The sequence below is a fragment of the Hyperolius riggenbachi genome, chromosome 3, assembly GCF_040937935.1.
Source record: "Hyperolius riggenbachi isolate aHypRig1 chromosome 3, aHypRig1.pri, whole genome shotgun sequence".
Lineage (NCBI taxonomy): Eukaryota > Metazoa > Chordata > Amphibia > Anura > Hyperoliidae > Hyperolius > Hyperolius riggenbachi.
This window is the reverse complement of record NC_090648.1, coordinates 172,850,930-172,867,812: the sequence shown is the minus strand read 5'-3', so window position 1 is coordinate 172,867,812 and position 16,883 is coordinate 172,850,930. Positions and strand designations below refer to the sequence as shown.

Below are 16,883 nucleotides of genomic sequence, written 5' to 3'. Positions count from 1 at the left end.
TAAAGGACTTAAAGCTGAATATAACCCTGCATTTCAACTTTGCCCTAAAACATTATTTACAGTATATTATATGTAACCAGCATTTTTTTTTTACTAGAGCAGCATTGGAAGGGTTACACAGTGCTTTAAAGTTCCTGGAGATTTCTGCAGACGCATCCGAAGCTGACATAGATACATTTTGTTTACATAAATGTAACTAAGTGTTGAATGTGACTCATCTCTCTGACTGAGAAGGAGTTGGAGGACAGCCAAAGAGTGTGTAACATTTCTCAATAGATACATATAACTAAATAGAATGTAACAATCTGAACTTCTGCATATCTCTCCACCTTTAAACCTCTGTGTTTAACCCTTCCAATGCTGGTCTAGTAAAAAAAAAAATGCTTTTTGCATATAATATGCTGTAAATAATGTTTTAGAGCAAAGTTGAAATGCAGGGTTATATTCCGCTTTAATAGTGATTTTAAATGACTAAAAATGTTGCATTTACCTTATGCAGAGGAGAAGGAAGCAGAGATGGAAAAAAAATGTGAAACTGTTCATACACTTTAACCTTCCTGGCGGTAACCCCCCCCCCCCCCCCCCAGACCCCTGCGCTGCCTGGCCTATCAGCGCCAGACAGCGGCAAGGGGTGGATCGGGACTCCCTTAGACGTCACAACGTCCATGACGTCGGTGACGTCATCCCGCCCCGTCGCCATGGCGACGGGGGAAGCCCTCCAGGAAATCCCGTTCTTTGAACGGGATTTCCTGATCGCCTATCGCCGGAGGCGATCGGCGGGGCTGGGGGGATGCCGCTGAGCAGCGGCTATCATGTAGCGAGCCCTAGGCTCGCTACATGATTTCCAAAAAAAAAAAAAAATAAATCAAAAAAATGGCTGCGCTGCCCCCTGGCGGTTTTTAATATACCGCCAGGAGGGTTAAGGGAACTTAGCACAGTGGCCTTTAAACACTGCCATAGTGTTTGAACTAAAGGTATTTTTCCCAATGAGTCTGCAGGCATCGGGGAACAAATTAACAGGCTTGGAAAAAGGCATCAAAGATCTTAAACAAGGCCAGTTTTATGCAAATCTTAAGCAGGCTGAATTGAAGTCAGCGAACCCAGTTCTATGTGATTAATATCCCACATACAATGTTACATGATGGGCCAGAACAAAAAAAAATTAAATCCTTGTTACAGTGATTGTTTAAAATATATAACAGAATATACAATACATTACATGAATGAAGCTCCTCTTTATGCACCAATAATATTTCCTGGAGGTTCTATGTGCACAAGTTATTCAATGTAACAACACTAAATATGTTTTTTTGGATCACTGCACTAAATCAAAGCTTTTGCTAACTACCAACACAGAAGTAATGGGTATGAACACTGTGAAAGCCTTGAACATAAAAAGGTATTGTAATACCTCTCATGCAGTTCCCTGCTCCAATTGTTCATGCATGAAAGGGCATGGTTTAGTCACAAGCATTTTACAGAATGAGCATACACAAACTACTGCAGAAAGCTACATTTTACAACACAAAAAATCAATTCTAAATAGGCTTTATACTAAAATATTAAAGTAAAAGTCTAACCCGACCACACACACACAATGTTAGTGTGAAGCAGCATGTAAAACAGAAAAACACTTTTTAGTAGTTTTAACCGAGACGAAATGGCATGAAAGGTCCTATCACACAGAGGTCCCGCTTTACAGCTGTGTTGGTGACACAGTATTCTGCCCAATACCGCCCATCTAATATCCCCCATCCAAGGCAATCCTGTTACCATGGAAGGTGGTTTTCAATCCTTGTCCTCTCAACCTATTCATCCCCCAAAGCACACACACACAAACAAACCTTTTCAAGACAGACTCCAGCTTTTCATTGTTAAGTCGTTGAACACGGTGGTCATAGGACATGTTCTCAATCAGTTTTTCATATTGTTCAAGGAGTCCGGGCACAGGCAACCCTTGGATTTCCTGGTATAAATTCCACAGCCGTTCCCTTGTCTCACTACAACATAGAGAAAGAGTCACAAATGTACCAGTATCTATTTTTTTTCATCAACCAAGAGAGTTTATCGAGCAAGTTTACAGTACATTATACAGTGGTACATAAGTAAATACAGCATAACAAAACAGTTATTGCAAAAGGAGCATGTTAACAAGAGTTGTAGGAGGGTATTAACAATACTCTAACAATTAAACACAGAATCCCAGACAGTAATATATTAGTATTGTTGTATTTACCACTTAACGACCAGCCAACGCCGACAGGTTTCCTGTCAGTTCACGGCGGGGGGCTCCGTGAACAGCCTGTTTTCGCGGCTCGCAAGCTAAATGTAAACACCAGGGGACGTAATCCCCGGTGTTTACATTATACGGCGCTGCTATCACAGCAGCGCCGTAAAGGAGATCGACGATCCCCTGCCTCTGATTGGCCGGGGATCTCCGCCATCTGATAGGCTGAAGCCTATCTGAGGCGGTACAGGACGGATCGCTGTCCTGTACCGCTTTATTGCGAAGGGGAGGGAGGGGGGAATAGCGCTGCGGAGGGCGGCTTTGAGGCTCCCCCCCCCCCGAAGGCACAACATAGCGGAGGCAATCAGACCCCCCCCCCCCCGCAACAGGGGATCCCCCTAGTGGGAAAAAAAGTGGGGGAAGTCTGATCGCCCTGCCTGCCACCTGATCTGTGCTGGTCCTTAAGTGGTTAAATGTAATTAATCCATCTGTCTCAAATTTTATTAAATGTATTAGGACATCTCCTGTGAGAATAGATTCGCTTTTGTAAGGGATGTGTTTTCGAACTCTTAATTTCCAGGCCTCTAGTGTAGGAGGGATTGGAGATAACCAGCGGAACATACCAGTACCTATTTATGTCAGACTATAACCTGTGTAAATTGCTGTTCTAGTATACCTGTTCAACTAACTACATTGTGGTAACTTCCATTTTTTCATTTTCAAACACTACAATAATATTACAAAGCTCTCTCTAATGCATATTCCTACTTATATTGTGTGAGTGTGACTGCATTAATATTTGTGACATGACTCCATTCATCATATTCCTGTGAAGCTTCTGAAATATAGGAAGGCTAAAGTGACATACATATGAAGGCTGCCATAGATTCCCAGTGGTCACATGGACCTTCTTTCCTTGGGAAGGACGACAGAGTTTTTATAAGAATTTCAAACCCAAATACTCATTAGAACTGTGTAAAATGTAACACATTAAAGGGAACCTAAATTGAGAGGGATGTGGATTTTTCCTTTTAAGCAATACCAGTTGCCTGGCAGTCCTGCTGATCTCATTAGCTGCAGTATTGGCTGAATAACACACCTGAAACAAGCATGCAGCTAATCCAGTCTGACTTCAGTCAGAGCACCTGATCTGCATGCTTGTTCAGGGGCTGTGGCTAAAAGTATTGGAGACACAGGATCAGAAGGAGAGCCGGGCAACTGGTATTATTTTAAAAGGAAAAATCCATATCCTTCTCAGTTAAGGTTCCCTTTAAGGGAAATGTTAGGGTTTCAGAAAAGGAAACCTGCAGTGAGAAGAATACTGAGACTTCCATTTTTATTCCCTTAAAAATATTATTTGCCTTGTTGTGTTAGTGATGGTTTACTTTTAATAATTGTTCTGAGTCAGTAACACAGAATAAGCATGCAGACCAAGTATTCTAACTCTGCTCTGATTTCACTGGTTGTTTGCTAATTAAGAGTGTCTGACTGACAGTGCTAAAGCTTAAAGAGAAACCATAACCAATAATTGAACTTCAACCCAATCAGTAGCTGATACCCCGTTTACATGAGAAATCCATTCCTTTTCACAAACGGATCATCAGGGGGCTCTGTATGGCTGATATTGTGGCGATACCCCTCCCACAGGAAACTGTGAAAACCATGATCCTGGCAGTTTCCTGTCTGTGAACCTCGTGGGAAATAGCGGTTTACAGTTGTTTCCAACTACCAAAAAAGCTAACAGCAGCTACTTCCAGGGACATCACCTGCCAGCAGGAAAAATGTCACCATGTGATAAATGTCAGAATGTAAATCAGGGAAAGGAAATCTTTTACAATGGGCAAACATTGACTAAATCATTTATACATAATTATTGTAAAAATAAAGCAGTTTTTTAATTACATTATTTTCACTGGAGTTCCTCTTTAAAGACCAACAATACAGCAAAGCAACTGACATTTTCTTCCAATGCAAAACAACATAAAATACTCTGTACTCCTTTCACTTTAGGTTTCCTTGACCAGAGGATGTGTTACAACCTATGAGATAAATGCGTAAATGATATATACAGTGGTTTGCAAAAGTATTCGAAGTTGAAGTTTTCCACATTTTGTCATATTACTGCCACAAACGTGAATCAATTTTATTGGAATTCCACGTGATAGACCAATACAAAGTGGTGTACACGTGAAAAGTGGAATGAAAATCATACAGGATTCCAAACATTGAACCTTCTTGCACACAGGGACGTTACAGGCGCACGTTAGTGCAGCCTGTAACGCTCCCCCAACGCACAGCAATGTAACAAGTGGGCTGTTCACACTGCCCACGTTGCGTTACATTGTAACGCAGCAAAGTGCTGCATGCTGTGCGTTCTACGCGGCTAAGCCGCGTTAGACTGTTTGCACATGCTCAGTCATGTTGGGGAGGAGGGGAGAGCGGCCGGGCACTTGGATAATTAATATTCACTGCATTCAGTGACATGCAGTGTTTACTTCCTGGAGCGGCCGCTCTGTGCGGTGATTGGCCGGGCGGGACCACGTGATGCCGCATGCGTCCAAGAGTACGCATCACGGATGCCAGAGTGAGCTGCACAACACGGCTCACTTCGACGTCCACACCAGAGAGCACCAGGCGTTGCGTTAGGGGCACGTTATGTGCCCTATAACGTCCCCTAAACGCAACATCCTGGTGTGTAATTAGCCTAAAAAAATAAAAATAAAAACAATAACAGCAAAGTGGTGTGTGTGTAATTCTTCAGCCCCCTGAGTCAATACTTTGTAGAACCACCTTTTGCTGCAATTACAGCTGCCAGTCTTTTAGGGTATGTCTCTACCAGCTTTGCACATCTATAGACTGAAATCCTTGCCCATTCTTCTTTGCAAAACAGCTCCAGCTCAGTCAGATTAAGTGGACAGCGTTTGTGAACAGCAGTTTTCAGATTTTGCCACAAATTCTCAATTGGATTTAGATCTGGACTTTGACTGGGCCATTCAAACAGAAGGATATGTTTTGTTTTAAACCATTACATTGTTGCCCTGGCTTTATTTTTAGGGTCGTTGTTCTGCTGGAAGGTGAACCATCAAGTCTGACCAGCTTCCCTGTCCCTGCTGAAGAGAAGCACTCCCAGAGCATGATGCTGCCACCACCATATTTGACAGTGAGGATGGTGTGTTCAGAGTGATATGCAGTGTTAGTTTTTTGCCACACATTGCATTTTGGACAAAAAATTCCATTTTGGTCTAATCTGACCAGAGCTTCTTCTTCTACATGTTTACTGTGTCCCCCACATGGCTTGTGGCAAACTGCAAATGGGACTTCTTATGCTTTTCTGTTAACAATGGCTTTCTTCTTGCCACTCTTCCATAAAGGCCAACTTTGTGCAGTGCCTGACTAATAGTTGTCCTATGGACAGATTCTCCTACCTGAGCTGTAGATCTCTGCAGCTCGTCCAGAATCACCATGGGCCTCTTGACTGCATTTTTGATCAGCGCTCTCCTTGTTCGGCCTGTGAGTTTAGGTGGATGGCCTTGTCTTGGTAGGTTTACAGTTGTGCCATACTCCTTCCATGATCGCTTGAATCGCTCTGTGGAATGTTCAAGGCTTTGCAAATCTTTTTGTAGCCTAAGCCTGCTTTAAATTTCTCAATAACTTTATCCCTGGCTTGTCTGGTGTGTTCTTTGGACTTCATGGTGGTGTTGCTCCCAATATTCTCTTAGACAACCTCTGAGGCCGTCACAGAGCAGCTGTATTTGTACTGACATTAGATTACACACAGGTGCACTCTATTTAGTCATTAGCACTCATCATCTATGGGCAACTGACTGCACTCAGACCAAAGGGGGCTGAATTATTACGCACACCCAACTTTGCAGTTACCGTATTTATTTGTAAAAAATGTTTGGAATCATGTATGATTTTTGTTCCACTTCTCACGTGTACACCACTTTGTATTGGTCCTTGACATGGAATTTCAATAAAATGGATTCATGTTTGTGACAGTAACGTTACAAAATGTGGAAAACTTCAAGGGGGCCGAATACTTTTGCACTGTATGATTCATCACCAAGAACAGATTTGTTTATTAAAGCGGACCCAAACCAAGCATTTTTTTTAATTCAAAATATTTATTTGCACCACTCTGACACATACAAAGATAAATAAACACTCCTTCAAGCCTATGAGCATTTCAGTGCATGCTTTTCACCCTTCTCTTTGCATAACTAGTGTTATACAGGTGGCAGCCATTAGCAATTCCTCCTTTGATGGACACCACCTACTCCACTAGTTTGCCGGATTCTGTCTTGGCAATATGAAAGGAAGGGGAGGGGTTCCTCCAATAAATGTAAAATATTTTGTATTTGTCATCATGCAGCTGAAAAAAAGGCTGCTATTTATTATTATAATTTAGAAAATAGATTTTATTTCTGAAATCTTGTATTTTTAATTTGGGTCCACTTTAAAGGTTCACTTGGTATTTGATCTGTACTTGTCTCGCTCCTTGCAATTCCAAGCCTCTCTGAAGCTGGCCACTAACGGTCCAATTTCTAGCGAAAAATCGTTTGAGCGATCAGAAATTCTGATCGGACAAAAAAAATCGTTCACTACACCATCAACTAACCAATCATTGCTTCCTATCTATCACGACCACCAAGAAAATCCAAATTTTCGTTTGACGAAAATTCATTCGGGCGACATTTTTTTTCACTTGTTCATAATCGATTGTGTCCACCAATGGAGATTATTTACAACCAATCCGATCAGAATTTCTGATCGCTCGAACGATTTTTCGCTAGAAATTGGACCGTTAGTGGCCAGCTTAATAGTGATGTCTGCCTTCAGTCATGGCCCTTGTGAGAGAAAACCACTGTCACCTCCTCCACCTATGCTACTAGAACACTGCATACTGCAACATATAGCACTTTATATGTTGCAAGGAATGTATTATTAGTTTTTGCACTTGACCAAATGGCCCTTATTTTCATGTACTGCACTGACCTTTTTCAGAATCCACAATAAAGAAGGCTGCATAGTCAACAAAAAAAACAAAAAAACCCCACCAATGACACCCTTCCTATGGACGAACTCAGACTTGAATTGCTGGGTCTCTGTAAAAATCGCATGACTATGTATCTTATACCGGTCTGCGTGTATAACCTTGTGCTATGTTGCATAAGCTTGAGAGCTACCTCTGTCTGCCAACCCTTGTTTACATTGTATGTATCCCTACTTATTGTTCAGTGCTGCGTAATATGTTAGCGCGTTTGTACATATAATAATAATAATAATAATAATAGGCTATACAGTATACACAAATGTAAAGGCTATTATTACTAAATCAATCTCTTATATAAACATTACAGTTGGCACTTGGGTCAGACGCGCTGCATGAATGAAAAACAAAGTATTTTTAAACATATACTCCTGCACTTTGAAATACTTATCTGTCAGAAAACATATGTACAGTACAGGGGTAGACACGTTCAGCAGCAGGTTTGTACGCCACAAGCACCTGAGATATTCAAGGCACTGTGCATGTCTGCTGAATACATTTCTACTTTACTGCATACTAGAATCCAGAAGCATTAAAGAAGCAAACAAAAAAAACAAAGCAATTAAAGGTATAACCAGCCGTCCAGTGCAGCTTGCCATTGCATTGTCATGGTAATCAGGGGTACTATTTTGGGTATTAACTGGCTGGACTGCCAGGCTGTTACAGCACTCCATGTGTGCATTTGCCATCTTAAAAGTTTCACCCTGCTTCAACATAATTGGCAGGTGACCATAATAATCCCATAAAGAATAGCATGTTTGGCATGGTTCCCTGGCAGCTCCCACAGCAGGTAGTCAAGAAGATAAATGGATCGGCACGACCAAGTTATGATCAAGGCTCTTTTATTGAGCACAGCAGTACAGACGCTGTTTCGGGCTAGCAAGCCCTTTCTCAAACTGCTCAATGAGCCCAGATCTGCCTTGTCCCTCTTAGCCGAGCCGGGGACTGAGCTCTAACGCGGGGCGGAAGTGACGTCACTCGCTCCAGGAAGTAGTAGGTCAGTTGCCGGGTAACGCCAGACAGCTCTATACGGAGCTTCTGGCCCTGTGCAATGTATATTGCTGAACAGGAAACTTCACGGAGGTGAAGGTAGATAGACTTGGATATGACAGGAATATAAAATTTTATTAAAACAACGCGTTTCGCGGAGATACAGTCTCCGCTTTTTCAAGTTAATGCTTATGAAGCTAGACATCTCTCGGAAATAAATACCCTCCCCTCCATACAAAAGCCCGACTTGACCAATCCGCACTGCAGTGGGTGGGGTCCAGGAATTCATATTACTTCTAAGTAAGGAGCAGGTGCCGTAAAGCACCTAATAAAGAGATAGTGTATAGGAAAAGTGTATAGGAAAAATGTTATAAAAGAACATGGTGGCCTAAATGAATTATAAAAAAGGACTTTACATGCATGCAGTGCCCACTGATCTCACATGAAATAAACAGACTGAAAGGTATCAAAAGAATTCTATGTATATGTGCATGCACTCTCCCATACATAACCACAGTTGTAAAATAACCAATGGGATCCTTTCCACACAGATATCTCATTGGACAATGGGTTGGAGGTGGCTCATCTCCTCCAAACACTTGTTTAATCCCCCTGGTTCCAATGTACCCAATTTCAGAATCCAGAAGGATTCCCGCCTGCACAGGGTATGATATCTCTCATATTTATTGGGGTGGATTATCTGTTCAATTATGATTGCCCTGAGTAATTCAAAGTTCTTATCATGGGTAAGAGAAAAATGTTTGGACACCCCATGTTTCTGCTCCCCTTTGTTTATGTTGGACCTGTGTTTGTTCAACCTGGTCTGAAATTTTTGTGTGGTACATCCCACATAAAAAAGTCCGCATGGGCAACTGAGTAGGTAGATCACGTATGAACTCTGGCAAGTAACATGACTTTTTATAGAATATACAGTGGGTGAGTTGGTTTGAAATGTAGATACGCTTTTCTTTAGAGTCTTACAGGAGAGACATCTTGTGGACCCACAGGGGAAACATCCCAGCTTCCCACTGGTGGTCCTTTGGCTCCGAGATGTTTCACATCTCACTGTAGGCAGTCTACTGGGTGCAATATGTCCCCTAATCGTTTTGCCCCGTCTAAAGACCACACGGGGTTTCTGAGGTAGGGATTGTTTCAAAATGGGATCACTTAATAGGACCGGCCAATATTTCGAGAAAATGTCTCTGCATTCCTCGGCCTGTCCAGAGTAGTTAATTACCACAGGTGTCTGTTTCTCAAGGGGTTTCTCTTTCTTGGAAAGAGTTCTAGAGGACTCTAGACACTCCTGTTGAGACAGGAGGGCAGCTCGATCTCGTGCTGCTTCTACTAAGGGGACAGGATAATGTTTCTCTATGAATCTGGATACAAGTATTTCCGATTGGCGTGTATAGTCTACTATATTGGTACAATTACGGCGTAATCTCTTAAACTGGCCAAAGGGGACATTCCTTAACCAAGGCTTATAGTGGGCACTATAGTAGTCTAGATAACCATTCCTATCTGTTGGTTTGAAGTAGTTAGTAGTTTTAATAGAGGCATCAAGAGGATCTACCTCCAGATCAAGATCTAAAAAGTGTGTCCTGTACAGGGATGTCTCCATGGTGAAAGACAAGCCTAGTTTGTTCCTATTCAGATAATTCACATAATCCTGTAGTTCTTCCACAGATCCCCTCCACACACACAAAATATCATCAATGAAACGGCGATGGAGGACGAGGCTCGCCCGATACGGGTTGGCGTCGGACCAGACAAGTTGCTCTTCAAACCAACCCATATACAAATTAGCGAAGGCTGGAGCGAACCTCGTCCCCATCGCCGTCCCCCGCAGCTGTAGGTAAAAGACATCCTGGAAGGTGAAATAGTTGGTTTGCAGTATAAACTTAATGGAGTCCAAAATAAATTGTTTCTGGGCCTCCGGCATCAATGGGTCGCCCCTCAGATAATACCCAATAGATTGTAGGCCCAAATCATGTGGTATATTTGTATAGAGGGCACTTACATCTAGGGTTGCCCATCTATACACTTCGGGTAGCCACTCAATACCATTCAGTGTCTGTAGTGTGTGGGTTGTATCTTTGAGGTATGCGGGTAGTTGGCAGACGAATTTCTGGAGGTGTAGGTCCACATAGTGGGAGAGGGCACTCGTGATGGACCCAATTCCTGCGATGATGGGTTGGTCAGGGGGATCCGTCATACATTTATGTACTTTAGGGAGGTGATAGAAAAAGGGCGTTTTGGGAACCTCAATGTTCAAATAGTTGAACTCCTCCACTTTCAAAACTCCATTTCTATGTGCCTGTCCAATTAGGTCTCTATATTGCTTCAAAAATAGATGGGTGGGGTCATGTGGGAGGATTCTATAATAAGTAGGGTCTCTTAATTGTCTCAAAGCTTCACATATATAGATATCCCGATCTTGTACTACAACCCCTCCCCCCTTGTCAGTTTCTCTAATGACAATCATGTCATTATTTTTGAGCGATATGAGTGCTTCCTTCTCCATTCGGGTAAGATTGTCCCTACGAACGGGCTTATTGGGTAGCTTGAGAAGCTCCTCGGTGACTAGTTGGCAAAAAGTTTCTACTTGTGGACCTTTATATTGGGTGGGGTTGAATTTAGATTTTTTCTTAAGGTCGGTAGGTATGGATCGCGTCAACACCGCGTCGACAAGATTGTCAGAGGACGTGTCGGCTAGATCCAATGTGCCCATCGTTTCCACTAGTTCATTGTTTGTAGCAGATTTCCTTTCATTCTTTAGGGCAAAATATCTATGCAGTGAAAGCTTGCGAACAAATGCATGCACATCGGTTAAAATCTGAAACGTATTAATTTTGTCACTAGGGCAGAAGGAGAGGCCTTTAGCGAGAACCGAAGTTTCGCTCAAACTAAGGGTATAAGAGGACAAATTGAAAATGGGAACTATTGTGGCAGTGTCAGTTGTATATTCTTTGGTGTTGTGTGTTTTGTTTCTATTGTTTTGTTTCTATTGCCCCTTCTACCCCTTCTATGGGGTCCAATTCTGAGGGTGTTCTTTTGGGACTCTCTTTTCTGAAAAATTCTGTTATTTGGGGGTATATAGGAAGGGTTAGGGTGTTCCTCAAGGCCCGTCGGGGGAGAGAGGCAGCACCCCCCCCTAAAAAAGCCTTGCGAGGGAAGCTTGGTACCCTCAAAGGGCAGAGAGCACCATTCTTAGCTATCAATGGCTTCGATATCTCCAAATTGGATGCCTGATTGGTTGGAATCTCGGTGATATCTGGGTCTACGCTCTCTATCCTGTCAAGTGAGGGATTAGCTGAGTTCTCTGACTCGCCGTCTCCCAATGAATCCACAACTGGATTGGGGGCGTGGATGAGAGCCTCCGTAGCCACCAATCGTTTGTTAGTCAGTGGATTCACAGGGGACAAGGACAAGGGGTTAGGATGGACAGAGAGCAGGCCCAATGCATTGGCCATGGGGCTGCAGATATGGGACGAGGGTAATTCCGTGTATGAGCCCTCAAACAGTGCTTCAATGCTGTCTTCAGCCTTGGTCTTATCACAGGAATGGTTACCAGTACTGGCATTCTCACGTGAGGCACTATCTGAGTTATCTAGTGGACCCCTATGTGTCTGTCCAGGGGTGGACATATGGGGCTTGGCCACAGGGACCTGGTCTGCCGGAATTCTGTTCCATACCCTTTTGGAATTGTAGAAGGTGTTTTGTGTGTGTGGAGGGGATCTGTGGAAGAACTACAGGATTATGTGAATTATCTGAATAGGAACAAACTAGGCTTGTCTTTCACCATGGAGACATCCCTGTACAGGACACACTTTTTAGATCTTGATCTGGAGGTAGATCCTCTTGATGCCTCTATTAAAACTACTAACTACTTCAAACCAACAGATAGGAATGGTTATCTAGACTACTATAGTGCCCACTATAAGCCTTGGTTAAGGAATGTCCCCTTTGGCCAGTTTAAGAGATTACGCCGTAATTGTACCAATATAGTAGACTATACACGCCAATCGGAAATACTTGTATCCAGATTCATAGAGAAACATTATCCTGTCCCCTTAGTAGAAGCAGCACGAGATCGAGCTGCCCTCCTGTCTCAACAGGAGTGTCTAGAGTCCTCTAGAACTCTTTCCAAGAAAGAGAAACCCCTTGAGAAACAGACACCTGTGGTAATTAACTACTCTGGACAGGCCGAGGAATGCAGAGACATTTTCTCGAAATATTGGCCGGTCCTATTAAGTGATCCCATTTTGAAACAATCCCTACCTCAGAGACCCCGTGTGGTCTTTAGACGGGGCAAAACGATTAGGGGACATATTGCACCCAGTAGACTGCCTACAGTGAGATGTGAGACAACATCTCGGAGCCAAAGGACCACCAGTGGGAAGCTGGGATGTTTCCCCTGTGGGTCCACAAGATGTCTCTCCTGTAAGACTCTAAAGAAAGGCGTATCTACATTTCAAACCAACTCACCCACTGTATATTCTATAAAAAGTCATGTTACTTGCCAGAGTTCATACGTGATCTACCTACTCAGTTGCCCATGCAGACTTTTTTATGTGGGACGTACCACACAAAAATTTCAGACCAGGTTGAACAAACATAGGTCCAACATAAACAAAGGGGAGCAGAAACATGGGGTGTCCAAACATTTTTCTCTTACCCATGATAAGAACTTTGAATTACTCAGGGCAATCATAATTGAACAGATAATCCACCCCAATAAATATGAGAGATATCATACCCTGTGCAGGCGGGAATCCTTCTGGATTCTGAAATTGGGTACATTGGAACCAGGGGGATTAAACAAGTGTTTGGAGGAGATGAGCCACCTCCAACCCATTGTCCAATGAGATATCTGTGTGGAAAGGATCCCATTGGTTATTTTACAACTGTGGTTATGTATGGGAGAGTGCATGCACATATACATAGAATTCTTTTGATACCTTTCAGTCTGTTTATTTCATGTGAGATCAGTGGGCACTGCATGCATGTAGAGTCCTTTTTTATAATTCCTTTAGGCCACCATGTTCTTTTATAACATTTTTCCTATACACTATCTCTTTATTAGGTGCTTTACGGCACCTGCTCCTTACTTAGAAGTAATATGAATTCCTGGACCCCACCCACTGCAGTGCGGATTGGTCAAGTCGGGCTTTTGTATGGAGGGGAGGGTATTTATTTCCGAGAGATGTCTAGCTTCATAAGCATTAACTTGAAAAAGCGGAGACTGTATCTCCGCGAAACGCGTTGTTTTAATAAAATTTTATATTCCTATCATATCCAAGTCTATCTACCTTCACCTCCGTGAAGTTTCCTGTTCAGCAATATACATTGCACAGGGCCAGAAGCTCCGTATAGAGCTGTCTGGCGTTACCCGGCAACTGACCTACTACTTCCTGGAGCGAGTGACGTCACTTCCGCCCCGCGTTAGAGCTCAGTCCCCGGCTCGGCTAAGAGGGACAAGGCAGATCTGGGCTGTGTACGCTGTGCAAGCCCCACCACAAACAGGTGAGACCTGTCCTATTAGAGCACAGTCCAGCAGTGCAACGGACTCAGAGCGCCCCTCTCTTTTCTTCTTTTACTACTATTTAAAGCATCTACAGAAGTGATTATTACCAGCACATGACCAATAAAGTGCTAATGTTGCAGTTGAGGAAAGGCCCCATGTGGCCCTAGGGCCCCAGTGCGGTCGCAACCTCTGCACCCCCAATTGCTATGCCACTGCATGTAGTAAATAAAAGGTGTAGGAAAAACAAAACATTCTAGAATACTACGTTGTAACCAAGAAATGATTACGGTCTCTGCATTTCAGGAAGAAGATAAAACAGACCTAATGCTTTGTATGAGCTACTTTTCAATGAAAACAGGTAGAGGTGTGACATCATTGCTGCAAAGCAGCTGTCCGCAGTCTGAGGCGAGCAGGCCAGGACGTATTCACTGGCATCAGAAGTTCCAGAACAAACATTTCAGAATGAACAATGTGTGCTGCAGTCAGGAAGCCTGTATTACATATCAGTAAACATCACTAGTATCCAACAACCATGGGCATTCTCCTCCATATACTGTACTTCTGTGCAATGTTATGCATATTTATCTGTCCCAGTTGCTTTAATGATAAAACTATAGAGAGGAGTCCCATTCTTTATACCTGGGCGACATGCACACAGTTTTTGATTGTAACTTTATTTCACAGTTGTGGCCTTTGAATGAAAGCTGGATCCATCATTTACAGCCCCAAATCCCTGAAAGTCAGATGCATCCCACAAACTGAAGCGGCGAGGACACAACCACTCTAGTCATGCAGTGCAGGGGTCTCACAATGGAATCGTAGCTAAGACCCCATGGCTCTTTCTCTGATCACTACTCCTTCCTCCCACATCCTAACAGCATAATGATGAACCATCCAAATTCACTTTAAAAAGTGTACCCGAGTTAAATACAACACAAAAATGTATACTTACCTGGCCACCATGCCCCATCCTGTTGACTCCCTTGGACGTCTGTCAGGTCTTGTACATTCCACTGCTGTCTGCCCTGTTAAGTCCCTGACTGAGCCAGTTGGAGGCTACCACGCATGCACAGCCACGCGCCTCCATGATCACGCTCCAGTGTCTGGGAGCAATCTGCGCCTACGCAGTTACAAAGCTTTAACTGACTGCACAGGCGCAGAATGCTCCCATAGCTCTGGGAGCATAACCAAGAAGATGGTGCACACGTACATGTACATGAGCAGTGGTCAGCGACTACGACTTTTATTCCTTCTGAACCCCAGTGCATGTATGCAGGGTCACATCCGATTGCGTTTAAGTATTTCAGGAATTTTAGCCTAGAAAATTCATAACAGAGATATGCTACACTTCCATTACATATCTGCATTAAAGGGAACCTGAATTAACCCAAAACATCCTAAAATAAGCAGATAAGTGTCTATGGGGTCCTGATACTCCTTGACCTCACCTACATTGCACCGATTTGCTGTGACTGAAGCCATTGGATTGTGGCGGTGTGATTGAAGTCTTTTGATCAGAAGTCGATAGTGCTTCTCCTCCTTCAGTACATGCTCATTCCTAATCTGTGACCCCACTTGGAGGGGAGGTGGGCCTAACCAGGGGGCCTGTAAGTAGGAGGACCTCATAATAGACATTTTTACTTTTTATTTATTAGGACATTTTGTGTCAATACAGGTTCCCTTTAATATAATCTCCATAGAATACATAAAAGAAAAGAAAAGCACACAATTCTGTGGCCTTACAAAAGAATACAATTAGTACGATATACACAATTAAAAATGAAGCTTATTCATGTACACTGTATAGTTTCCAGAAACAAAGCCTTTGCTGAAGTCGAACATTTTCCTGAATGTGTTAATTACCTCTGCAGGCTACTGGCACCATTGGTGGTGAGGTAATAAATTGACATTATGAGTTGTATCAACACAATAAAACAGAAATGACTCTCAGCAGGCTGGGCCCGGGATGGAGAGGAATGTGGGCGAAGGCACTTTCCTTTTATCTTCTTTAAACAGGTGTAACTCTGGAGTCCATTTTTACACTGCTGCAGCACCGTCACACACATACCTTCAATGACATCTCTCTAAATGTTTGCAGTCTAGGTGGAGAGTTACAGTGGTGACTCAGTGACCTGTGACTCACAGACTTATAGGCATTTCACCAAACACACTCTACCACACAGGGCTTAATGCCTGCAAATAGTATCATCTGCATACATATTATGGGTAATAAAATTCTAATATATATATATATATATATATATATATATATATATATATATATATATATATATATATATATATATATATACATATATACATACATATACACACATATACATACATATACACACATATACAGTGGTGTGAAAAACTATTTGCCCCCTTCCTGACTTCTTATTCTTTTGCATGTTTGTCACACTCAAATGTTTCTGCTCATCAAAAACCGTTAACTATTAGTCAAAGATAACATAATTGAACACAAAATGCAGTTTTAAATGATGTTTTTTATTATTTAGTGAGAAAAAAACCCTCAAAACCTACATAGCCCTGTGTGAAAAAGAAATTGCCCCCTGAACCTAATAACTGGTTGGGCCACCCTTAGCAGCAATAACTGCAATCAAGCATTTGCAATAACTTGAATTGTTTCTTTTATCAGCGCTCTGGAGGAATTTTGGCCCACTCATCTTTGCAGAATTGTTGTAATTCAGCTTTGTTTGAGGGTTTTCTAGCATGAACAGCCTTTTTAAGGTCATGCCACAACATCTCAATAGGATTCAGGTCAGGACTGTGACTAGGCCACTCCAAAGTCTTCATTTTGTTTTTCTTCAGCCATTCAGAGGTGAATTTGCTGGTGTGTTTTGGGTCATTGTCCTGGTGCAGCACCCAAGATCGTTTCAGCTTGAGTTGACGAACAGATGGCCGGACATTCTCCTTCAGGATTTTTTGGCAGACAGTAGAATTCATGGTTCCATCTATCACAGCAAGCCTTCCAGGTCCTGAAGCAGCAAAACAACCCCAGACCATCACACTACCACCACCATATTTTACTGTTGGTATGATGTTCTTTTGCTGAAATGCTGTGTTAC

General features: G+C 42.7%; 1 protein-coding gene across 1 annotated transcript in view; it reads right to left on the bottom strand.

Annotated features, from left to right (window-relative positions):
- The window catches only part of LOC137562243 (ras and EF-hand domain-containing protein-like), a 75,348-nt gene that overhangs the window by 34,174 nt on the left and 24,291 nt on the right, over positions 1-16,883 (bottom strand). Inside the window, exon 2 of the mRNA XM_068273574.1 lies at positions 1,845-2,000. Coding sequence (XP_068129675.1) covers positions 1,845-2,000 — 156 coding nt within the window. The remainder of the gene's footprint in view (positions 1-1,844; positions 2,001-16,883) is intronic.